This window comes from Herpailurus yagouaroundi, unplaced genomic scaffold (genome assembly GCF_014898765.1).
Source record: "Herpailurus yagouaroundi ecotype Mexico unplaced genomic scaffold, PumYag 139, whole genome shotgun sequence".
Lineage (NCBI taxonomy): Eukaryota > Metazoa > Chordata > Mammalia > Carnivora > Felidae > Herpailurus > Herpailurus yagouaroundi.
The window spans coordinates 24548466-24575446 of NW_024412394.1; the positions used below are offsets into that span (position 1 = coordinate 24548466).

Sequence of the window (26981 nt, forward strand, 5' to 3'; positions counted from 1 at the left end):
TTGTTATGCTAAATGAAGTAAGTCAGTCAGAGAAAGACAGATACCATATATTTTCACTCATAGGTGGATCTTGAGAAAGTTAACAGAAGACCATGGGGGAGTGGAAGGGGGAAAAAAGTTACAGAGAGGGAGGGAGGCAAACCATAAAAGACCCTTTGATACTGAGAATAAACTGAATGTTGATGGGGGGTGGGGAAGAGGGGAAAGTGGGTGATGGGCATTGAGGAGGGCACTTGTTGGGGTGAGCACCGGGTGTTGTATGAAAACCAATTTGTGAATAAATTATATTAAAAAATAAAAAAATAAAATAAAAATTTAAGTTTATTCATTTATTTTTGAAAAAGACAGAGACAGCACAAGTGGGGGGGTGGGCAGAGAGAGGGAGAGAGAGAATCACACTGTCAGCACAGAGACCAATGTGGGGCTTGAACTCACGAACCTTGAGATCATGACCTGAGCAGAAACCAAGATGCTTAGCCCACTGAGCCACCCAGGCACCTCTAAAAAATATTTATTTACTTTCCACATGCCTGGCATTGTTCAAAATAAGAGAATAAAGCAGTGAAACGAGACAATATCTGCCCTAATGACATTTATATTTTAGCAGGAAAACCAATAATAAACAAATAAGTAATATATGTGTGTGTGTGTGTGTGTATAATATATGTATTATATATATATGTATAATAGTTTATAAGAGCTATGAGGAAAATAAGTAGGCAAAGAGAGCTAAAACATAACAAAACAGTGAATTGCACTGTTAAATCAGGCAGCCAGTGGTATTGTGAACAAAATATAATAGGACTGTCCAAATGTAGGGAGGTTACTTTGGACCGTGTGGTCAGGAAAGAATTTCCTGCATTGCTAACTTGTGAGCTGAGATCTGAATGACAGGCGTGTCAGTATTCTGGAGAAGAATCTTGAAAGGCCTTAGTGAGGAGTGACCCTGGAGAGCCTGGAATACAGGATGAACAGAAGCCAGCATATCTGGAGCACAGAAAGTGAGCAGCTGGACAGGCAGAGATAAAATCCCAGAGACAGGCAGGAACAGGTCACGCTAGCCAATGTGAGATTTTTGGTCTTCATCTGGATGTGTACAGAGAGAGAATCTTAATTGTGAGGTACTATTCCCCCAACCTGACCTAAATAGCTATTTATATCTGCATCACTGCTGGTGCCTATTAATCAGCCATTCCATCAGTCAGACTCTCAAACAAATAATTGTTGTGCCATGCACAATGCTGAATGATGGGAATACAAGACAGACACTACCAGCCCTGCCCTCATGGAGTATATATTTCAGTGCATAAGTTACAAATGAAATGATTACAGGTATCACAAGGTTGAAAAGGTAAGTGAGATGTAATACTGGCTTTTATAGTAAAATAGGGTTATAACCTAGTCTACAACTTAGGACCTATATATATGTAGCAATGAAATAGCATTTCATCTTACATATTTCATCAAATTTCTACATATAACTTCAAATTTCTACATGTAAGTTCAAAAAGTTATCCCAAGATTCTACCTAGTACAATACAACAGATTGAAAACATCCATTTATATAGTGCTTGATAATTTTCTGTCCTTTCATATGCATTACCCTATTTAATATTCATAAAAACTGTGATAGAGGTCAATCACTTATAATTATCTTTTTTTTATTTTTTATTTTTTAATTATTTTTTTTAATGTTTATTTATTTTTGAGAGAGACAGAGACAGAGACAGAGCTTGAGCGGGGTAGGGGCAGAGAGAGAGGGAGACACAGAATCCTAAGCAGGCTCCAGGCTCTGAGCTGTCAGCATAGATCCCGATGCAGGTCTCAAACCCACGGATGGTGAGATCATGACCTGAGCTGAAGTTGGACGCCCAACCGACTGAGCCACCCAGGTGCCCCTATCTTCTTTTTAAAGATGAATAAGCTGAAGCTATGAGAATTTAAATTATCTGTCTATAGGCATGAAATGAGTTAGTAATATCGGTAGTCTTAGCCTTTTCCTACACCACCTATATCACTAGAGGTCTGATCTGAGCTAAATATAGGGAAGTCGTGTACCCTACAGCTAGGCATTTAGTTTGGAGGCAAATGGAAGAGGAAATATAGCATCCTTATGATTATGAAATATGGGATCTGTTTAGGAAGGTGTTTTGATAAGCACCAGATAATAAATTGTGCAGAAATGCTGTGTGCATATACAATTAGGGAACAATCAGAGTGGTATGGGATTATTCTATAACCTTGTCTTGAAAGAAATTTTTAAACTGAGCATATAAATACATTATGTGGTTAGATATTGATGTTTTTACATTCTGAAATTCTGTTTTTCTTCTTCTCTTTTCCCCTTCTCAAAATCACTGCCAATCAATGGATCTTACCCACCATTTCCTCTGAATTTATTGCTTACTTTAGAAATCTACAGTGTTCCTTCATTGAACAGATTAATCTTAGCTACTGTCTTCTTCCTCTGCCAAAGACTTCTGCCCAGGCACTCCAGAAAACTTTACTCAGCATTCTCTTCCAATTATCCTATTCCCAGCTCTAAGCCTGATGCCAAGATTTCTATTTGAATGACCTCTTCCTAGAATGCTAAATTGTCAACCTTTATAAAAGCTTCATTCATTTAACCTTCCTCTATTTCTTAGAAAATCAGTAGAGAATTCTATCCAATGTGCAACCCTGAATTTGCTGCCTTACTAAATGAATGCTCTCTGGTGCTCTCATAGAGCGCAATGAGTTTATTTTCCCAATTTTTGTTTGAGGTCAACAAATGTCTGGCTCTATTGATTATTTGACATGGTGTTTTATAATGAGTCAGCACCTGGCATAATGTCAGATAAGAATGCATGTGATATTTTCAAATAACATCATTGTCTTGTTACAAATATTACATATTTAATCTCTCCTGTCCCATTACACCTGCTTTCTCTATTAATTAAAAATTGCCAAGAATACATGTCAACTACCAAGTGATTAAGACACAAGAGAAAAGTCTACAACTTCAATTATATATATATAATTATGTTAATTGTCTTATTCTTCATAACCATGAACTGGTGTATGGCATGTGATATACTGAGGACCCTGTCAAACCATCATTATGTGATGACAACATGCCAGGTCCTACGCTAAGCATTTGTTGTATTCTATTTTGTTTTTTTACCTTCTTATCAACTCAACAAATAATTAGTTTGCAGTATGACTTTCTGTCTAGAAAGTCAGTGAATATCAAAGGCACATTTTAAAAAGCTTATGAGAAACAATTTTGCGAAAAAGGAAAGACACTTACAGGAACCAGGAATTTTTTAATCTCTTCCAGTGCATGACTCATTCGTGAATAAGCTTCCCCAGGTGGAGCAAACACTTCAATTAATACGTGAAGTTCATCACTCAAGTGGGCATACTTGGCTTCCCCACTCTTCCTTAATTCTTCTTCCTGTGAAAGAGGTTATTTTTAGAAATACAAATCCACCCATTTTGCACTGATTTAACATTTACTTAGAATATGACAAAAGGGAATAATCTAAGCAAATTTTCTGTAAGTAGAAACCCTCTGAGAAATAAAAACCTGGTACATTTAAAGATTTTAAAATCATTTTTGAGTGTTTGAATGATTTTTTTTAAAAAGCTGGCATAATTATCATCTACAATAGGTTTTAATCAGCTAAATGAAAATGCTAAGCCCCTGAAAAGAAGTTACAGAAATGCCATTAATTTTTCAGCGTACAACACAGTTGTGGAAGAAAAGGGTTATTTTTGTGTGCGACGAATAAAATTTTCAGAAAATAAACTAAAGATTATAACTGTTCTTTGAGAAAACCAGAACTTTCTAGCCGGTTTTTGAGAAGTGGTGAAAAGGTTACTTGCTCACCATTAAAGTGTGGAAAACCAAGGTTTATATCCCAGGCTATGTCCCCACTGGCCCAGATCGTCATCTAGCTTCATACTCACATCTTCTCAATCGTTTGCTGCTGCATTTTGGTCAATAGGAGTATATTAAAAGGATGGTGGTTAAGTATTATGTTGGCATTGATTCTGCATGAGCTATGTATCCTCAGCTTAACCAACAACATATTTCTATTAGATCAGATTTTTTCTAGTACTGTACCCAAGCGATTATTGTATCCCGATTAATACAGCACAGGTGCAGAGCAAATCAGCACACAATTCCATATACTTTGCTAACGTGTGCCGGGTATTTGATGTGTATCATCTCTAATCTCACAATAACCTTACACATTATTCACAATTCAGATTAGGAAGCTGAGTTTAAAAGATGTTAAGCAGCTTCAGCAAACTTGGGATTCAAACCTGGCACCTTTTGCAACCAGATTTGTATTTTTCTAGGGTTTCAAGGAAGCAGAATTTCGGTTAAAATGTGAACATAAATAATATTAATTATGTTTTACTTTTCTTGACTCCTATCCCCAATAAACTTGTAGTTGTTGCACTAAATATCTAATGATAAAAACTAACAAGTAATTTTTAGCTTTACTTGGGGATTAATTAGAAAAGTAACATGGACAGACCTAAACTGGATAAATAAAGGCAAATTTGCTATTGATTTCCAATAAGTAACTGTATGACCCATGTTCATGTGCTTATCTGACTAGGAACTAACATCATTTCAGGGCTCCTGGGTGGCTCAGTTGGTGAAGCGCCCAGCTCTCGATTTGAGCTCAGGTCATGATCTCACCATTCATAAGATCGAGTCCCCAGTCAGGCTCTGTGCTGACAGTGTGGAACCTGCTTGGGATTCTCTCTCTCCCTCCCTCTCTCTGCTGCTACTCCACTCATGCTCTCACTCTTTCACAGTAAATAAAATACATTAAAAAAATCTTAAAAAAAATAAAAAAGAAACTTCCATCATTTCAATACAGGGAAGCTCATGAAAGAGATAGGACAGTGTGCCTGCTTTTCTGTCCAGCCCCACCCACTCAAATCTAACAGTAACACCTTTCAGCCTAATAATCTACTCTCCAAGTGTCCCTGAGCACACTTTTTTTTTTAAGGTTTATTTTTGAGAGAGAGAGAGAGAATGAGCGGGGAAGGGACAGAGAGACAGGGAGACGGAGAATCCGAAGCAGGCTCTAGGCTCTGAGCTGTCAGCACAGAGCCTGATGGGCGCTCGAATTCACAAACCGTGAGATCATGACCTGAGCCTAGTGCGACGCCTAACCCACTGAGCCACCCAGGAACCCCTCCTAAGCACACTTCCTATCTCTAACTAGGAGTTTTTACTTAAAGGGGTTTTCTTAGTGCCCATTTCTCAGTTTAGGGAGAAGTAGCGATTGCCTGAACAACTACACACTCATGGGGTATAGTTCACATTTCTTTCCTCTTTGGATTCTGCTGGGAGGTAAGCTGCTCATTATCTCTGGGGTCAGCTTCATTTGTACCTAGGTGCTGAGGTGGGTAAATCAGAGGATTCTTCATACTGCCCCTTTCTCCATACTTCCTAAGCTGATTTCCCACTGGGTATTAAGGACTACTTGTTAGCCACATTTAATACTAAGAGGTGTGGCATTTGTATATGAATTATAATACTCATTAAAAAATTTTTAATGTTTATTTATTTTTGAGAGACATGGAGTGCGAGTAGTGGAAGGGCAGAAAGAGGGAGACACAGAATCTGAAGCAGACTCCAGGCTCTGAGCTGTCGGCACAGCTCAGAGATCATGACCTGAGCAGAAGTCAGACGCCTAACTGACTAAGCCACCCAGGCACCCCAAAAATTATGATACTTATTTTCAAGGTTTTCAAATAAAGTGAGCCTAACTAGGTATCTCTGCAGTTGAGCCATCAGGCTGATGTTCACGAACAAAATGTAACGTACTATTAAAAAGCACATTTGCCTCTCACCTCCTCAATCCCCCTTTATACAAGCAGATGAGGAAGCTGAGGTCCTTAGATATTAAGCAACTTCCTGGAGGTCAAGCATTAGATTTCCAGGCAGGATCCAGTAAGGTAGGTGTTAGCAATGATAAAGACTTTAAAGGAGAAAAGTTAACACAGCAAAACCTATTGTGAGCTACTACTGGTTATTTTCAAAACTAAGCTTTCTATCTTCCAGGTGTGTTATGTTTGAACTCATGTATTAGGGTAACTTTTTTTGCTTAAAGTTTATTTATTTACTCTGAGAGAGAGAGAGAGTGAGAGAGTGAGACAGTGAGACAGTGAGAGAGAGAGAGAGAGAGGGAGAGAGAGAGAGAGAGAGAGAAAGAGAGAGAGAGAGAACAGGAGAGGGGCAGAGAGAGAGGGAAAGAGAGAATCCCGGACAGTCCCCACACTGTCAGCACAGAGCTTGATCCCACAAACTGTGACATTATGACCTGAGCTAAGATCAAGAGTTGGATACTCAACGGACTGAGCCAAGGGTAACTTTTGATAGAGCAGAAATCCCCAAGCTTTAGTTTCTTTATCTGTGAGACTTATATAATAATAGTGAGGTCATAGGATTTTGTGACTTTTGAGAAAATTGAAGAACATTTGTACACTAAAAATGCTCCACCAATTTATTTTAATAATGAATATTGTTTCTTATATTTTAAGTAGCATTTGAAATAATGTCTGACTGTTCCAACAGAGACCAAAGTAAACGTGACTTACACATGAAGAACAGTTCTTTCTTTCTCAAGTAAGAGTCTAAGCTATAAGCAGCTAGAGGAATAGATGGTTCATCTCTTCACTCATCCAGAGATCCTGGTTCCTCCTCTCTGAACTCAAGCAGCCCCTAAGATGTTGCTCTCCTGTGTGCTGATGAAGAAGGCTGCCTATAATCACTTCTAAATTCCACTCCAGGGAAAAGAGAAAGAAAATGCAGACAGCAAAAATCTTATTCTCAAGGACATTTGCCAGACGTTTCATACGTCATTTCTGGTCACATTTCTTTGGGAAAAGTGTACTTACACCGTGGCCCCGGATGCTATGGAAGCTATAATTGTGGTTTCAGGCTGAGTAGCCTTGAGACTAAAATGTGAGGGTTCCATTTATGATGGAAATAAGTGAGAATGGATACTGGATGACAACTAGCTGTCTCTGCATTCAGTCCTCATTCAGGGCTAGTTAAAATAATACTTATTTATTAAATCTAATCTTGGTGAATAGCTAGCCAATGTCTTCCAGAACGCTTAAATTTTATTTTCAAAAACAATACTATACCTCCAGTTGGATTTATAACATAAACCTCCAAGTTTCATTTGAATGTGGGCAGACATCACAGCCATCCTGAATAACACAAGTGTCTAGAGACCAGGGAGTACATTTACAGTAATTTAATACAATCTCTTGAAGTATTTCTTAAACAAGAGTTCCAAATATATTTTGAAAAAAAGAAAAGTTTACCTTTGCAGTAAATTCATTATCTTATAAGTTGATTGTGAATGGGGCAGTGAGTAGTATTTTCATGTTTCTGCCCGATATCTTTTCCATGTTTTATAACAAAGAGCATTGTACCCTAGCAAGTTACACTAGATAGAACAGGGAACAAATAGCAAGAAGTGTAAAAAAAAATACTATATATGTATATAAATAAAAAATTTAAAAAATTAAGAAATTAAAAATATTAGAAAAATCTTGAGTGTAAATTGACATATGCTATTCCGAAGTTAACATTACAGAAGAGTGAATCTACATCTAATAAAAGCAAAGAAAAGGGCACAGGGAATAAGTTAAAAGAATGCAAGATGCACACACTGGAAGGTGAATTGGCTTGATGTGATTCAGATTTCTGCTTAAAAGACTGTGCACTCAGTTGATATTATTTAATCTTCTATGAAAAAGGTACATTTATTCCATTGAGGACATTTACTTTAACCACTGACCTTCAGAACATGGTTTGTGATGTTCAGCTATTACAAAGGTATCATGAGCTAATTATTTCAACTACAATTATTAGTTGCTAAACATAAGAAATTCAAAACAAAGTCATTACAAATATCAAATCTAGTTTTATATATCCCCAAACATTCTATTCCCATGTTATACCCTAAGGTAAAATATAAGTAAAACATAATCAGTTTTCACCAGTTATTTTATAGAGAATAGCATGGCACGAAATAGAGTCTAATTTGAATTGCATTCATGTGTTTAATTGTTAAAAGGATTTTTAAGGAAACTTTCTCTTAGGAATTATCAATTGTGTTTTATCTTCCACAAAAGAATGCTTTTGACTGGGAAATAATTTGACAATTAGAAAATTTTCCTCTTAATTCAAAACAGCATGTTCACTGAAGAAAACTTGAAAAAATCCCCAAAGTACAAATATTTTAAAAGATATCAACAACCACACAATTTAAGATAGACTATTAGTATTTTCAGTGTTTCCTCAAGTATCTCTATACAAGAATAGTAATGGAATTGAAGTCATAATTTTAATATTGCTTCTTAGGTCACGGGTATGCAAAGTACCTTCCATAGATTATCTAATTCTGTACGCACAACTTTACTTTATGCTACATAACATTATTTGCTTCATTTTACTGATGAGGGGACTGATAGAAATATGTCCAGAGTTACACAGACTATAAATCATGGGGTTGGATTAGAATCCAGGTAATTTCATATCAAAGGTCAAGTTCCTAATCACTACAGGTATGTACTGGTATAGGTATGTTCAATGTAAGTAAACATTTTATACATCCAGATATTCCCATGGATATGTCTGTATAATTTTGGGAATATCATGGCCAGTGGTCTCCCAGCAATGTCCTGGTATTAAGTCCCATGTCCAGGGTATCCTACGGAAGATTACAGGTCCTTATACACTAAGCACATCTGCCATGAATTTCTTCTTCCCTCTCCCAAAAGGTGTTGATTCCTTAGTAGCTGTATGTATGTAATGGGTGAAACCATTATTTTCAAGGTTCTCAGTACTCAGCCCCTACTTTATGAATGACTTACCTAAAAATTGCTAGTGATCCTGCACCAACCACACTGTTTATAACTAACCCTCTGTTTGCAACCATCAGTTCCAAACAAGGCATTCACCCAAAGTTTTTTTTGTTTTGTTTTGTTTTGTTTTAATTTTTTTTTCAACGTTTATTTATTTTTGGGACAGAGAGAGACAGAGCATGAACAGGGGAGGGGCAGAGAGAGAGGGAGACACAGAATCGGAAACAGGCTCCAGGCTCTGAGCCATCAGCCCAGAGCCCGACGCGGGGCTCGAACTCACGGACCGCAAGATCGTGACCTGGCTGAAGTCGGTTGCTTAACCGACTGCGCCACCCAGGCGCCCCCACCCAAAGTTTTTAAGATTGAGCTCATATTAGTTCATACAACTTCTCATGGATATTCATATTGTATTCCTAAGACAAATGTACTTCATGAAGCATCATTCTCTATTTTCCTGCATAGCTTGTCCAATAGCAGGGGCAGGGTGGTTAGGACCCTCTGTACCCACATTATTGTCTGGAATAAGGGCTTAAGTCAGCTTGCAAGTGGATATATCATGTTGGCTAATGAAAAATTCCCCCAAATAGGACAGAGAATCAGATGTCCCCTTGTGTTGTGGTCCTAAGTCCAGCCACTTGATCCCTGGATTTGCCAACTGTCAATTTTATCTATCTATCTGTCTATCTATCTATCTATCTATCTATGTATTTTTTTATTTATTTTTGAGTTATTTATTTATTTATTTTGAGAAAGTGAGGGCATGAATAGGGGAGGGGCAGAGAGAGACAGAGAGAGAGAAAGAGAGAGAGAGAGAATCCTAAGCAGACTCCATGCTGTGAGAGCAGAGCCCAATGCACTCACATTGGGTGCCCTGCCAATTGTCAATTTTAATGTAAAACTTAAAATTTCTTAAAATAATCTAAAATATCCACTCTTAAAATTATTTATGGGTGGCATAGACTTCATTTGAAATAGCAGAGGGGTACAAAGCAAAGAGGTCACATTGATAATCTCATTATGGAAAACTCAAAAAATCCTCATTGTCACAAGTTCCTTTCCTGCTTCATTACACAGTTCAATTTTTTTCTTTACTGTCTCTAATGTTTGTATTATTCTTTCTTCCCACGTGGAATTTCCTAGGAAATTTCAAATTATTTTCACCCCTATTAACCAGAGTAATTTAGTTAGTGACTGCTAATTTCCAACTGTACATGTCCAACTTATTATGGAGCTCAATGACATAAAGGGCATATCAGTTAATTGACCCTACTCTCTTTAGAAGTCACCGTGGTGATCACCATATGCTACTTGGAATGACCCTTTGGAATCTCTCTTTCTTTCTCTCTCTCTCTTTCTCTCTCTCTTGCGCGCGTGCACACACACACACACACACACACACACACACACACACGAGACTCTAGTGAAAGAAAATGTTTCCATTTTGTTAAACTAAGAAGTATTCACCTACTTTGGGCAATTTAAAAAATATGTTATAAATTGCTCACAACATGAGGTAGACCATGTAATCCTCCGCTATGCTACTCCAGAATTTGGGTTATTTTGTCCCTCTGGTATCTCCTGAAAGGCATCCCATTACCAACAGCACCAGCAGAGAGAACACCTGAGTAACTGAGTTGATGTACTATCCATCATTTTTTAAACTATGTGTTCATCTAGATGTATATATGTGGTATCACATATATGTTATATATATGTTATATTGTTTCTCTTAAATATTTAGTCACATTTGAAGTAGTCTTTAGTCTCAACCACATAACTGACTCAACAGATTTGCCAAATATTTATTCCCCCATAAAATAGTGAAGCTAATGTCTATAATAATCTGCCTGCTTTCCAAGTTTTATAAACCATGAATCAGTGGTATTTGTTCCCAAACTTGTTTATACCTGCTGTATTTGTCATTGTTATTGTAATTTACATTTTTATACTTCCTTTCTACTTTAAAAAAATTATCGAATAACTTTCAAATCAAAAACCCGTAGGTAAAGAGAGATTTTACCATTTTATAAATGCTTTCATAGTTACGTGAACTTACTTATGATTTTGGTAAAATATTTTGTTCCTAGATCAATTACAGCATCTTCATTATATTTCACAATTTATCTTTATATATATCTGTTTCAACATTTTCTCATCTCCCAAATTACCCTTCATATATAAGTGTATCTGATAGAACCTGAGGAAGATACTCAATAAATTCTCATTGAATGAATTACTTAGGGTGAAAATCATGCTGCATTTTTCTTCTGTCATCAAACCATATCTTTACTGCTCAGGCTAAGGTTTTCTTTAAGTGCTCAACCATTTATTGTCCTGAGACCTTGGAATGTAGTAATCTATCTTTACTAACATGACTATTTTCGGCTTAGGAGAACTATCTCCAAATGATTATTACATTCAATGTCTCCTATTAATGAACAATGTATAGATCATATATGTATACTCAATGATAATTTATTTTGTAAGCAAATGATTTTGCAATTGCAGTTTATACCACATCAAGTATTTGTTCTGTTATTACAAGCACATAGTCTGGGTAAGTAAATAAAATAGAAGTTTATAACTCAAAAGAGTATTGTGGTGTTAGTCACAAACAAGTTAGAATAAGCAAACTTATTTACAACAGCCCCTCCTATCTAGTCCCTCCTATGGCTTGCTACCTTACTGTATAATGGGATTGGCAATTAGGTTGGTTTTTACTAGGCTACTCCAATTTCAGGAGAATCAAATAGCTGTATAAGTACAGTGCTTACTCTTTGCTCTCTAAGGAATGAAGCTTAGAAAGTTTTAGAGTCCATAGAGAAGATTCCAATGATAAAAACTTTACAGTAATATTTTATCGACAATTGCTTCCATCTTAGAGACTGAAATACATTTTTGTATTGTTTTCTATGTATAAGAACAAATATTTCAAAAATACTATGAACAAGTACCAAGCACTGTTTTTCTGTAGACACTTTTATGTAGCCCTAGGTCCAAGAAAGCACATGGGACCAAGACTTAGAAGGTGTTGAGTATAACATCTCTTCTAGCCATGGCTCCTCCACCAACTGCAAATTTTAGCAGGTATTTTGCTCTTGTGGCTTCCTTCATATGTAAAAGAAGAGAAAGTTACTAGAGAAAAAAATTTCAAATTGTGCTCTATGCAGCTCTGAGGGTTGACCACCTTGGTGCAAAATGATTCTCCTCTATGCCATTCAACCATGTCAACCAAATTTAGACCTGTTTATATATAAAAGTTCTGGGTAAGAGAATATTCTACAAGCTCACTAAACAGAAGACAATAGACAACATTAGATATGATGATGTCTAAGGTTTCTCATAGTTTTAAAGTTTCATGACTCACCATGTGACTTTCCTTCACAGCTATCCTCATTCTGCTACTTAAGACATTAGTAGTAGAAAATACTACTTTCCAAATAGAGTATCTTCTAAGATACACTACTAGGAAAATTCAAAATGGAAACAATTCATGTTACTCTTTCAGTATCTACAATGAAGCTGCTCCTGTGTATTTTATACACATTATGTCATTTAATCCTCATAGAACCCCTTGAGGTAGGTAATGGAAGCAGCAGAATGTAATGAAAAGTTAAAAAAAAAAAGAATTTTGGAGTCAGAATGACCTAAATTTAAACTAACAGCTCTGATATTTATTATCTGTAGTATAATAGAAAAGTACTAAATTTTTTTTGAGATTTAGTTTCTTCATCTACAAAACAAGTAAACTCAAGGTCTCTCATGTACAGTGTCGGGCATACTAAAAACCCTCAGAAAAAGTTAAAGGTTTTCTCTCAGAGGAGCTAAGAAACTTGGTTGCAATTATTCAATATGTAAGAGATTCGAATTTAGTCTGCCTGACTATAAAGTGCACTCTTATGTTAATGGCTGTTTTTTTATGAGCATTAAATTCACTTGAAAGAATATAATTATAAAAGTTTCAAATTAACTGTTGCCTCGATGTAAGGAAGAGTGCATCCGTTCAATGCTGGTTTACTTATTATTAAGTTAATTTAAATGTATAACTTTAAGAGAATGTATATTTGAAAATTACTCTAGGCCAAAGAGCTCACGTGTTTTAGAAAGATAAGGAAAAATTAACTTCACCACATGTAATTCCTTGAATTTTAACTTTCAAATGAACCACAAATGTATTGTCTACAGTATGTCACATGGACCATATAACATTGAAAGGCCACATATCATGATACTTAACAGCTCATGATGGCCGGGGTTAAAATCCCAGCTCTTCCAATTAATGGTGCAAAACTTGGGCAAGTGACCTTACTAATTCAGCCTTTGAATTCCTCACCTGTAAAATGATGATAGTAATAACATAGTAGGCACTAATTAAATATGACTATTGCTAAATACTATTATGCTAAATACCCAGGATTCAAAACAATATTCAAACATATATAAATCGAAAGAGTTAGTGTATCCAAAAATCCCATTATTCTTTCAGAAGTAGTTCTGTCAGTGACAGGAATTTTTAAAAAGTTGAAAACATATAATATAGAGTACATTCAAGTTTTACACTGTGGTTTTTACATTAGCAATTATTTTTGTCATATTTTATCCTCAGAGTTATAATTTACTAGAGTGCTTTTTGCAGGCTTTTTCTTAATGCTCCAGGGAACTTTCTTTTAACATAAATCTTCAGGAATAAATAAGTCTATTGTCTGCACAGCTTTCACCATCAAGAAGTTCACATAAACACACATTTATTATTTATACCGTGGTCTGAATGGGATTTGTCTGAATTGTCAATTTAAAAGCAATTTTAAATACACATATGTGGAAATTCTTTTATGCTACTACAAATTAGTTGTCCAAAATTTATCCACACAAAGGGTTTTTCTACAAATGGAGGTACATAAATACATGATAGAGAAGCAATGGTTTGATCCTCAAGCACACCCCTCAGGCTTTTATTGCCTTCATTTACAAATTCCGGCCCTCTTGAATTGATAGTGGCAAGAACTATTACAGATTACAGCTATCCATACTCCAAACTGTCAACAACGGGAAAGGAATCTGTTCTCTGTTAACATCATCTAGATTCATGAAGAGTGAAGAACCAGAAACATTGATGGACCCAAGGATGGTATTTTTTTCAAGTAGGTCAGGATTTTAAAAGGACAGAAGTGGATAGTGCCAGAATATATCCTATGCCTGAGTTTGGTAGTTGAGGGTTTATTAGAGAGAATGAATCTCAAATCAGGACAATCGAATCATACATTCTATGTTACAACAGGAATGGTCTAGCTTCTCAAACTATGAAAGTGTGCTATTTGAAACAGTGAAAAGAGTGTCTAGACACAATAAAAGACCTACTTCACTATTCAAGGAAAATAAAGCAATCAAGCTTGACCAAATGGAACCTATAAGGTTAACAGGTTGTCCTGAATTAACACAAGAAAGAGTGGCTTGTGTCTCTGTATTTTATTTAAAAGTCATTTGCTAATGGGGAATCTGGATGGCTCAGTGGGTCAAGCGTCCAACTCTTGATTTCTGCTCAGGTCATGATCTCACAGTTCATGGGACTGAACCCCACATTGGGCTCTGAACTGACAGCGTGGAGCCCGCTTGGGATTCTCTCTTTCCCTCTCTCTCTCTCCGCCCCTCCGCTGCTGTCTCTCTCTCTCTCTCTTTCAAAATAAATAAATAAAATTTTTTAAAAATCAAAAAAAATCATTTGCTTAGTAATTAAGGTACTCACAAACATTTGTTTTGTGGGAATAGAACAATCTGGGAATACAATTACGTAAATATGCTTCTTTAGACTCTTTTCCAAATTCAACTGGATATAAATGGGCTCCATTCAGGTTCAGAGGAACTGTTCAGGGGATGTGAAAGCACTTGTAGAACAGTGTTGGAGCCCAGTGGTGAGACAGAAAGAGGGAATGGATCCTCGGAAGTGTCTGTACTCAGAGATCTGAGCACTTTGAGGACATGGCAGAGTACTGGTTCTGCTTGACCTCAGAAGCTGAGAAGAAACCAAAAAGTAGGCTAGGCATGCCTTGCCTTTGAGGCCAAGAGAAACCAGGAAAACCAGGGACCAGAAGCCCACTAGGGTGGAAATCCCTCTGTCTTCCACTCAGTATTTAAAGGACTTCATCACTTTAATCAATTTCAACAACCCTATCTAAGCTGACAAATAAAAGTAGCATACAATACTAGCACCCATAGTCAAGAAAATCAAGCAGAACATCTCAACATATGCTATTTGAACATAAGCCAATTGACTTGCAGGAAGAGAAACATGAACACTTGAATAAACACATTTTAGGAAGCAGTGAAGGAGAAAAAATGCAGACACAAAAATTGTATGGTTTTAAAAAATGTGACTTCTAAGGTAAGAACAAATACAAATTAAAAGGAAGAGGCTTTTAAGAGGCTTACTTCGCCCTGTTGGTAATTGATTTCCTTCCATCCTTTTTCTCAAAGCACTTACTTTAGAAAACTTGTAATTGTAGGTAGGTCTTCCTCTCTTTGAAATGTACATAAATCCTTTTGAAGCTAGATAGGCCTATTGTTAACTTTATTACCTAGAAATATACATCTCAAGGCCTTGGAAGCCATTTCTTTGAAACATAAACATCATGATAGATAACATTCCTACTTCCCAGTTTCTGTGGGAGGCAGAAGCCTAACTTTGGTAGGTCCTTGCTCCAAGGTGCCAAACAACCTCTCATCATAAAAATATAGTAAGTCTGTTGTTCCCTGGGATGAAGCCAATTGGCTAACACTAATCACCCCAATAACCAGGTAAAAGGATGAATTCTGCGACAAATGGTGCTGTCAAGTCTTCTTATTGAGGATGAGTTACTGTTTATGTTGCGAACAAGTATGTAATGGGTTGTATCTGCCTGGATGCATAAAAGAGTGAGATTCCTTTCTATGTTTGCAAGCTCTTAGGGAATTGCCTGTGATGCCCATCACATTCTGGCTTAATACTTATTCAATAATAAAAGTGTTTTCTTTACTACTTTTGCGGAAAGGATTTCTGGGCTGGGAAATTTTGTTTTAATTACATTTCCCCAATGAAGAAGTGAAAACAGCTAGTGAATTGGGTAAGGGGATCTCAGCAAAGCCATCTTTACCCTGATAGATATTGCCAGAATTGCTTCCAGCCTCGTGATGCTGAAAGGGCAAGTCGTCACTGCCAACCAATAACAGAAAAGCAAATACTAATGAGTCCAAGCTGGCAGGGAGCAATAGGCCAGATGCCTGGTTCTGAAAGAAAATTTAGAGGTGGCATATCAATTTTGGGAAGGACATCTTGCACAACCAGACACGTTTGTAGAGGACACAACAAGGAGATGCCAAAACAGCTTTGACCGAGCGTGCTGGAGTGACTAGAGACAGAGAAGAGAAAACAAGAACCACAGCAGAAAGGCCACAAAAGCTGCTGAAGAAGTTCCCGCGGAGTTGTAGAGACGCTGCCCACTGGAAATGCAATGGCAGCAGACAGATCAATTTGGCCTTTGAAGATATGATATGGAAGACTTTACTTTGAACAAATGCATTATACTGTTCATCAAGCAACCAGACTGAGAAGCAAACATCATTAGGACCCATAAAGTGGCTAACCACTGACTAGAATATACCTGGTATCAGTGTGAAAGGGCATCCAAATTTACAGCATAGATTCAAGGTCAATAAATGCCATCAGAGAAGAATATTTATTGTTGCCACTTTTAGCTTTCTGAAAAAAAGGGTTTCCGGATCATATTAGTTCCTGCTTACAACTCTCTACCCATACGCTATTTGCCTAAAATGCAACAATTTGAACATGGCATTGCAGACCTTTTTAATCTGGCACTGGCTTAGCTCATCAGTTACCTCTTCTGCCATCTCCTTTGCAGACACTATTCTCCAATCACTAAAAAATCCTCACCTTTCTCTGAAATCATCATCCTCTTTCAAATCCCTGTGTTTCTTTGTTTTTCTTGCAAGGTTCAGATCACATATATTTATCTAGACTTCACACAGCCAGCAATGCAGAAAAAATTGCTCCATAGAATCTTAACAGTAACATCTTCTCAATAATATTATATCATAAATATTTGGAATTATATTATTAATATTGATTGAATCCTCCATCAGGATATTTGGTTCCATGGATCCATTTAAACATGGAGTATGTTTTTCTATAGGCATCTTGTGTGTATGTGTGTGGGCAGAGTGCGTGTGAGAGATGGGAGGGGTGCAGGTGGATGAGGAAAGCATATACTTAAGTGATGTTTCTTAGATCCTATCTAAATGTTAATAAGATGTATAATGTCTATATACTTTTGTATTAATTGTTTTAATCAAATGAACACTTAAGCTTTGTTACACAGATAATAAATACTTCCCAGGGGGAATGGGAGACAGGAATTTGATCTCTTGGATATTGCAGTATCTTATTACATAATCATTTTCTCTTTCTATCCTTCACTGTCTTAGCAAAAATATATTCGATAATGTCTCAGAGCAAAGTGGTAGTAAGTAAATGCTAATTTTATACATATATTTTTTCCTGAAGAATTCATCTCTGCTTTGTTTTTACAGACTTACAGAATGTTCTGTCAGTGCTACAAAATACAAATCCCAAACTAGAGACACCCAAAACATGTAAGCATTAGAGCACATGGAAGGAGGGCTGTAGTGCCCTTCTATAACTAACTTTCAAGCACCATTGTTTACCATCAATCTGAAATTGAATGTGTAAAACTGGAGGTACTACAAAATTTCTCTTGTGTATGGAAAGCCCTTTTGCAATTTTGTTTTCTTAAAATCTGTGAAATCACTTTTGTGGATAAAGTATTCAGAAGGAGGAGCTATGGACCCAGACTCGGGCTCCTCATGACACTTTATATTTGCTGGTGCATAGCTTGCCTCATATCACCCAGAAAAGATCTTTCTAAGAGAGGAACTTCTCCCTCACCAACATTGACAACAAGTGTTCTTTTCATGCTATTATCTAAAAATCTTTCCATCATCCCCTACCTATGTTTATCTTTTTTTTTTTTTAACGTTTATTTATTTTTGAGACAGAGAGAGACAGAGCATGAACGGGGGAGGGGCAGAGAGAGAGGGAGACACAGAATCTGAAACAGGCTCCAGGCTCTGAGCTGTCAGCACAGAGCCTGACGCAGGGCTCGAACTCACGGACCGCGAGATCGTGACCTGAGCCGAAGTCGGCCACTTAACCGACTGAGCCACCCAGGCGCCCCATCCCCTACCTATGTTTAAATGAGGTTTAGACTCATTTCTTCTTTTTGTTTCAATGTTTACTTATTTTTGAGAGAGAGAGACTGAGTATGAGTGGGGGAGGAACAGGGAGACACAGAATCTGAAGTAGGCTCTAGGCTCCAAGCTATCAGCAAAGAGCCAGACGCGGGGCTCAAACTCACGAACCATGAGATCATGACCTAGGCTGAAGTCAGACGCTTAACAACCGAACCACCCAGGCGCCCCTAAACTCACTCTCTTTTTTTTTTTTTAACCTCAGTGTAACAAACATCTTTGGATGCTGAGTAAACGGAAGGGAAAAGGAGAATCATTGTAAGGAACTAGGGTTAGTCCTATACCACTGATAAGATACTGTATATTAAAAAAAAATACTAGAGTTTGCAAAGTTTTAATCCAGTCTTTTCTCAGGTTAGCCCCCTCCCTGCCATTGCTAGCCCAACAGCAAATGTGTCTGTAACAGTAGCAGTCAGCAATGACAGATATGTCTAGAGAACATAAGTCAAAAAGAGAAGGTCTATGACTGCCCTCCACTTTTCCACCACAAAAAAACCATATACAGTAAAACCTCAGTTTGAGAGCATAATTCATTCTGGAAACATGCTTATAATCTAAAACACTCGTATATTGAAGCGAATTTCAGGAACCATTGGCGCAATTGTGATCATGCGACGTTCAGCATCACATACTAACTACTTCTATTGCAAGACATTGTTTGTTTATCAAGTTAAAATTTATTAGAAATGTTTGCTCATCTTATGGAACACTCATAGAACTAGTTACTCACAATCCAGGGTTTTACTGCACATTATTTTTTGAAGTGAGGGTATATATTCAACTGTCTTGCCTTGGTGCTAACGTTGTTACTTAAAGACTCAGCCAAAAACAGAACAAAAGAACATATACTGACTATCCACAATGTTCTGGAATTATACTACCGTTTTTCTTACTTATGATATATTTATATCTCACAATAGGTTAACATTATCTGCATTTTGACTTTTAAGGAAACAAAGGATTCTTTAAATAAACCAGACAAAATTTTAGAAAATGAACTGACTCAAACATGTGGCTCAATGATAACTGTTAAGCCCATATTGATAATCATATCTTATCCTATAGCATAAAAATAAGTAGGACAGGCCTGAGGCTGGATTCTGACCTGCAGGGTGTTTTGCTATTTATCTCAATGTTAGCTACTGGAAGAACTAGTTGGCAGGAAGGCCATGGCCTTTAGCAAAAAAGGTACTCTTCTTAGTGTGCTAAAAGAGAGTTACTGGATATGTTTCAAGGCCCTCCTCTCAGTGGTCATAAGAATATTAAAAAGACCTTCTAATAAGGAATTCTAACAAGACCTTAACTTTCAAGCATTCTTAATTCTGCAAAGAGGAGTTTTCCAAAGGTATACCCGTCCCCATCTTAAAGACCCTGTTTGGGATGAGTGATTGACAGTGATTTACTTTTATTCCAGAGGCCACCTCTGGTCAAAGGAAATCTGTTAATTCTCCTTTTGAAACAGATTTTTTTTCTGAAAAATAGGTATCTGGAAAGGCTGCATTGATGGTTGTGTTCTAAGTAATTACAAACATATATGTTGATTTAACTAATAAACATTTAAGATGCATTTTCATGTGAAGGCACTGTGCTATACAAGTTTGGGGAGTAAATTCTGACCTTAGAGAGCTCATTGTTTACATGGACAGATAAAGCATTTGTACAAAATAAATTCTTGCAAGTGACAGAAGTCAGAAGAAAAGTTATGCAAGTTTACTATTGGGCATACATATTCATTCAGCAATATTTACTGAGCCTCTCTGCTGTGGGAGCATAATTAAAATGTAGGGACACAGCAGCAACTGAGGCCAGTCTGCTTACATTTTAGTGGGAGAAGTCAAATAATAAAGGGATATAATTATTACATATATATATAATTATATATATACACATACATATATACACACATATATATTGTATATTATATACACACACATATTGCATTATGTATTATATGTATATATATATACATATATGTATATTAAATTATAATTGTAATAAATTAAACAAAAGACAAGGGTTGGAGAACCAGATGAACAGAGTATTATATGGATAAGGTGGTCAAGGGGCTTCTCTGAGTTTAGTGCTGAGTAATGAGAAGGTGCTTATCTACACAAAGCCAAAGGAAGAGTGGGTAGGTGGGAGAGGTATTGTGAAGAAATTAAAGATAAGAGAAAATGTCTTTAGGCAGGAAAATTTTGTCATGTGTGAGGAACAGAGAAAAAAAAAAGCCAGTGTGGCTTGCTCATAGAGAATAAAGTGGAGGCAAATGAGATGTGAAGTGGAATATGTAGACAACTACTATAGGGCTTTGTAGATCATGGTAAAAACTTTAAAACTGGGAGAGATGTTTTTGAAGTGCATATGTGTTGTCTCTTTGGGTGAGGGGAGGGACTGTCCTTGAATTGCGTGAAAGTAGTCCAACATAATGCAAAAGGTACAATTAACTGAGATGATTAGAACGGTAACAATTGTTCAGTTTTCAAGGGAAAAAAAACACTAATATAATATTTCAGAACACTAGAAGAAAAGTAATTCAAACTAAAGTGACTTTTTGCTTTACATTTCAACACATTTAAGGTCTACTTTCATAGTCTACAAAGTATTAAGGAAGAGGTCATTGGTTCAGCTAGAATTTAAGGATGACTGAGATTTGCAAATGATGAGGGAGTAGGTTAAGGAGAAAGAATCTCATGACTATAATATGTTTGCCTTGGGAGAAACCATGTTTATACCATTGTCTTTGCCCAATAATTAATAGTACCTCCTTTCATCTCAAATGTGGTCAGGTTTGGACACTAAATTAGATGGTCAGCCTTAATCAGCAGCAAGGGCATGGATGCAGAAAACCATGCACTTGTGTCAGGAACAGCAAAAGCTCCTGCCAAGTGTAACTGGGCAGATATGCATGGAGTGCAACATGATCTAATGTTGAAGAGTTAGGCTGAATCTGAGCATAGAGGTCCTGTGACCCCTACTGGGGAGTTGGACTTTAATTCTCTACCCTACAGAAGGATACCTGGAGATATGCAAGGAGGGTGAAGTTAATTAGTACCACAATTCAAAGGAAGAAAATCAGCAATGTATAAAAAAATTGTATCTGTCTCATTTTCAGTTGACTCACCACCCTCTTCCCTGCCAATTACGTATCTAAATGCCTTAAATCCATGTCTTTCAAATTCACATATTATATGGGGCTTTAGCAATTACTTCATTTTATTTTTTATATTATTTTTATTTATTTACTCACTTATTTTTAAGTAGGCTCTGTGCGCAGCATGGAGTCTAACACAGGGTTTGAACTCATGACGCTGAGATGAAGACCTGAGATCATGACTTGAGATGGACACTCATCTCATCAAGAATTGGACACTTAACAGACTAAGCCACCCATGCCCCCTATTATTTGCTCTGCTTTATTTGATTTATTTTATTATTTTATTTTATTTTATTTTATTTTATTTTATTTTATTTTATTTTTAAGTTTATTTTATTTTGGTGGGGGGAGAGGGACAGAACACTAGCAGGGTAGGGGCAGAAAGAGGGGGAGAGAGAGAGAGAATCCCAAGTAGTCTCTGCACTGTCAGTTCAGAGCCTGATGTGGGGCTCAAACTCACGAACCCTGAGATCAGGACTTGAGCCTAAGCCAAGAGTGGAATGAACCACCCAGGCACTCCTAACTGCTTCATTTTAAACACAAAGCTACTGTTTGTGGGCACTCAGATGGCTCAGTCACTGAAGCATCCAACTCTTGATTTCCCCTCAGGTAATGATCTTACCTGGGTTGTGAATTCAAGCCTGGCATCAGGCTAACTCAGGCTAACTCAGGCTAACAATGCAAAGCCTGTCTGGGGCTCTCTGTCTCTCCCTCTATCTCTGTTCCTCTCTCTCTCTCTCTCTTGCAAAATAAAACAATAAACTTAAAAAAAAAACTATTGTTTGTGAAAGGAACATTAGTCTATAAAGACTTCCATCAAGGCACACTAGCTTAAGATATTATAGGTAGCCTAATAATATTAGTTAAAAAAGGAAAGGACACCAAGCAATTGAGCACAAGTATAATTTTTTCTGGGGATATGACACCTCAGTTGACTATGTAAACAGTTTTTTTAAAAAATACTTTTAAAAGCAATACTATCATGTTTAATCTGCTTACAGGACAGATGTTAAAAATGTTTTAATGCTTTATTAAATGGCATGTGTGATTTGGGGTGAAATTTTCAATTAGACATTCAGAAAGTTCTGTGTCACAAATAATTTACATGAAAATGAAAATGATCTGCTAAGGAAAGCTTTTAGATGACCCCAAAATTGGCTAATGAAGATACTGATGTCAAGACTATGATAAAAGTACTATATATATAAAATGAGTAGGAAAAATCACTAAATATATCTCTGCATCCAATTTAGTTTTATGTTGTAAGTGTGTATTTGGTTATTATATCTCTTTTCCTAAATGTTTTTATAATCAAGGTTGCTAAAAATCTCCACCACCCACCCTTGGCTTCTTATTAGAAAACTATTCTCTCTATATTTTGAATTGTAGGAGTGTCTGGGTGGCTCAGTCAGTTAAGCAACTGACTCTTGATTTTGGTTCAGGTCATGAATTCACTGTCCATGAGTTCAAGCCCCATGTTGGGCCCTCCAATGGCAGTGTGGAACCTGCTAGGGATTCTCTCTCTCCCTCTCTCTCTGAGCCTCCCCTGCTTGTATTCTCTCTTCTCTGTCTCAAAATAAATAAATAAACAATTTTTTTTTAAAACGTATATTTTGAATTGTATTACATCAAAGAATGGTTGGTAGACGACAAAATGGAAATATTTTCCCTTTGAGAAAGTAACTTACTCCAATCCAAAAGACCCTCATTTTTAATAAAGTTCTCCAAACTGAGTTGAAATCTAGAAATTAAACTTCCATACACTGCGGTTTTTGTTCTCATGTGTCACACTCAACTTTAGTATCTCTTCATTATAATAGTCTTTTTTTTTTAATGTTCATTTTTGAAGGACAGAGAGAAACAGAGTGCGAGTGGGTGAGGGGCAGAGAGAGAGAGGGAGACACAATCTGAAGAAGGCTCCAGGCTCCAGGCTCCAACCTGTCAGCACAGAGCCCGACTGAGGTTGGAACTCACGGAACGCAAGATCATGGCCTGAGCTAAAGTTGGCTGCTTAATTGACTGAGCCATCCAGGCACCCCCATTATGATAGTCTTTTAATTTGAAAATAAACATGTACACACATATTTTTAACCTAAAGTATTTCCATCATTTGTTTTCTAAGTTAGACCATATTTTTGTACCTGTCACAATCCTGGACTCATTCTGATGAGTTCTAGTTTGCTAACATTCCTCTTAAAATACAGCTTTTAAAACTGTGTACATTTTTTGAGTATTATTTTATCACAGTAGAGAGACAGTAATTATCATCTCATTGGTCTTGAGTGAAAAGGCACATAAATAGCAGCTAATATAGGCTGTCCCATCTTTGACTCCTCTTTAACTTCTAGTCAATGGACACCTTTAGAGCTATCACATATGTATGTGAACATGTATGTGAACATGAATGTTCTGAAGTAATATCATTGATATTTTGAAGTTAGCTGTTAAAATTTTTGATTGAAAGAATCAGATGCAGTATATTATTCAAGTTTATCTACACTTATTTGTCCCAAACATTTCTCCCCAAGTTCTCTGTCTTACAAATTTGGTGAACATGTTATTGACATTCCCATCTCAATCCACTGATAAAATTGTCTTGCCTCAATTTAGGACCTTCTTCCAACTTAACACCTATCTGTTAACTTAGTGCTTTTAGGGTTCAACTAGCTATGAATCCTCCTAATCCTCAATAAAGTCCTTTAGAGTATAATTAGAGACAACATATATCACTACCTCTGGAGGACATTCTCTCAAAGCCTTCTCCCAAACTAACTCCCAACCCAGGTTATATGTTCTTTTCCTAAGCACCAATGATATTCGGTTGCCATGCTCCAAAGATGAAGAGTACTCTTCCACAAGACATGCATAGTATTACAGAGAGACAATGACAATAGCACATTCAGGAGGAATTAGGTGTTCCAAAAAATGTCTGTGAAAAATGCTTTGGACACAGAAGTTGGAGCCTAAAATCAACTAGAATCAATATGCTTGGTTTACTAATGTTTGACAAAGTAACTCAAACAGTATAAAGATGTGTTAATCATAATTCATTTTAAAACTGAATTATAGGTGTAGATTAACTTCAGTTCAATTATTATGCATACAGTGGCACTAGAAATGAAGTATATTTTCTCTTCAATATATTAAATTCAAAACCTGAATGAAGGAGACTCATTGAATACAGCATTCTGAAAGGCCATGATTGAAATAAAAATTCATTAAAGCAGTTTAACTGAGGCAATTTTGAAGAGTAAAAAGCAATTGGTTTAATTCCGTGAATAAGTATTTCAAACAACAATTTTGTAATCATACTTCATTGGCAAAATTTTATCCATAATATACTTGTTGCTGTTTCTTATGCTCCTAAAAGAGTCTAATCTGCATAGTACAGGATAGAATCAACATCCTTTTCCTTCTCTTGACCTATCATATGCCAAAACTCACCTCAAAATCATACCAATTGCTATTGATTCATGTAAGTATAACTTCATCCTGCCTTTAGATATAAACATGCATGTACATATTTATTTTTAAACTATATCTAACCAGATTTAGACTTAGTTATGTTTCCAAATTCTGTTTCCTTGACTAATTCTTCTCATTTATTTTGTTTCTGAACTTTTTATATTTATACATCTATATGGCAAATTACAGATCAATTTGAAAGTTTTTCATTAATTTAAGAAAAAAAAAAAAAAAAAAGACTGAACTAAACCTATAAATAGGCCCAGAACATGACTGGACTCATTCACATTGGGGTAAATGGCCACCAATTTCTACAGTTCCCTTTTCCATTACAGCAAGATCAATCACCTCCTACCAAATAAACGCATTCTTGAGTGACTTTTTTTTAACAGTCTCTACAAATGCAATATTTTCTTTCTCTATTAGCAAACAAGCAATCTCATAAAAAGATTCCAAAAAGGATGCCAATTAATTCCAATTAAATTTGTGTAGTTACTGAAATTGGCATTTGCTACATTAATACTTATGTGTAAAACCTCTTCTATAAATTAAAATGTGGTTAAGCCTCATTATTATGAGCATCAATGTTGACATAACTTAAAGATGTTTTCTCCATACTCTCTTCCATACTCTACGCACATGTTGCACTTATGAACTCAAAGGAAGGACCTCTCTTAAATTTCACAATTAGTTTTGAAAGTAGTTAGAATTACAAATATTTTGGGGGGCTCCGGGGTGGCTTAGTTGGTTAAGTAACCACCTCTTGAAAGTCATGATCTCATGGTTCATGGGATCGAGTCCCACATTGGGCTCATGCTGAAAGGGTGCAGCTTGCTTGGGAGTCTTCCCTCTCTCTGCCCCTCCCCTGCTCGCACTTTCTTTGTCTCTCTCTCTCAAATATAAAACTTAAAAAAAAATTACAAATATTTTTAAAATTATTTTACGTATTGCACTGATTTCAGTCAATCAACTCATCAGAAAAATAAATCATTAGCCCAAGGAGGTTTCAGTAATACTAAAACAAACTGAATTTTAAGGCCATTTCAGGACAATCTACCTATTAAACCATGGAAAGATATATTTTCTTTTTTGAGTTTTTTTTTCTGCCCATTAAACTTGCTGTGGTGTCTATTTGACAAAAACTTTATATTAATAAAATATAAAATCATATGTTCATTATAAAAAACAAAAATAAAATTAAAGATTAAATACTCCTTATAATATGGTGGAAATTAAAGGACATTATTTCAAATTATTTTCTCATTAATAACAAAGACAAAAGCAAGATAAACATCAATGAAACTATAGCTGAGCCCAAGTGGATGTATATCTAAGTTGTAATAGGAATAAAATATAAACAAAAGCTAGAAACAATTGGGGTGCCTGGGTGGCTCAGTCAGTTAAGCAACCGACTTTGGCTCAGGCCATGATCTCACAGTTCCTGAGTTCAAGCCCCCTGTCAGGCTCTGTGCTGACAGCTCAGAACCTGGAGGCTGCTTGGGATCCTGTGTCTCTCTTTCTCTCTGCCTGTCCCCTGCTCACACTCTGTCTCTCTCTCAAAAATAAATAAATACTAAAACATTTTTAAAAAAATTTTTAAAAGCTAGAGAGAATTAAAATATCTGGGGAAAAAAAGCAGTTTTTAATTCTCTCTAAAACATATGATCCATCATTATAAGGTTTATAATAATTTTGTTCAACACTCTTGTCATCATGTAGCATGGTTTCTGTGCAAATTAATACTTCAAACTATTTTTTAATAACTAAATGCATCTTTTAGACCTAATGATTTGATCCATAATATTTGCATTTATAGCAGGTATGCTTGTAAAATGAGATACATGACTTTGTTTATTTATTTATTTTTTTAAATTTTTTATTTTTTTTTCAACGTTTATTTATTTTTGGGACAGAGAGACAGAGCATGAACGGGGGAGGGGCAGAGAGAGAGGGAGACACAGAATCGGAAACAGGCTCCAGGCTCTGAGCCATCAGCCCAGAGCCCGATGCGGGGCTCGAACTCACGGACCGCGAGATCGTGACCTGGCTGAAGTCGGACGCTTAACCGACTGCGCCACCCAGGCGCCCCTGAGATACATGACTTTGAAAGTACATTTTAATAGGCAGAGACTGAATGCTAAGAATTAAAAAC

At 36.4% G+C, this 26981-nt stretch overlaps 1 protein-coding gene across 17 annotated transcripts in view; it reads right to left on the reverse strand.

Annotated features, from left to right (window-relative positions):
• KHDRBS2 (KH RNA binding domain containing, signal transduction associated 2) overlaps nucleotides 1-26981 on the reverse strand; it is a 645642-nt gene that overhangs the window by 339250 nt on the left and 279411 nt on the right. For 16 of the 17 annotated variants that reach the window (XR_005789805.1, XR_005789807.1, XR_005789813.1 and 13 more), the window contains exon 4: nucleotides 3290-3436. The exons of the other annotated variant lie outside the window; for it this stretch is intronic. Coding sequence is in view for 5 of the 16 variants with exons in the window: in XM_040473852.1 (XP_040329786.1) it covers nucleotides 3290-3436 (147 nt within the window). In the remaining 11 variants the exon portion in view is untranslated. The remainder of the gene's footprint in view (nucleotides 1-3289; nucleotides 3437-26981) is intronic. 17 annotated transcript variants of the gene reach the window in all.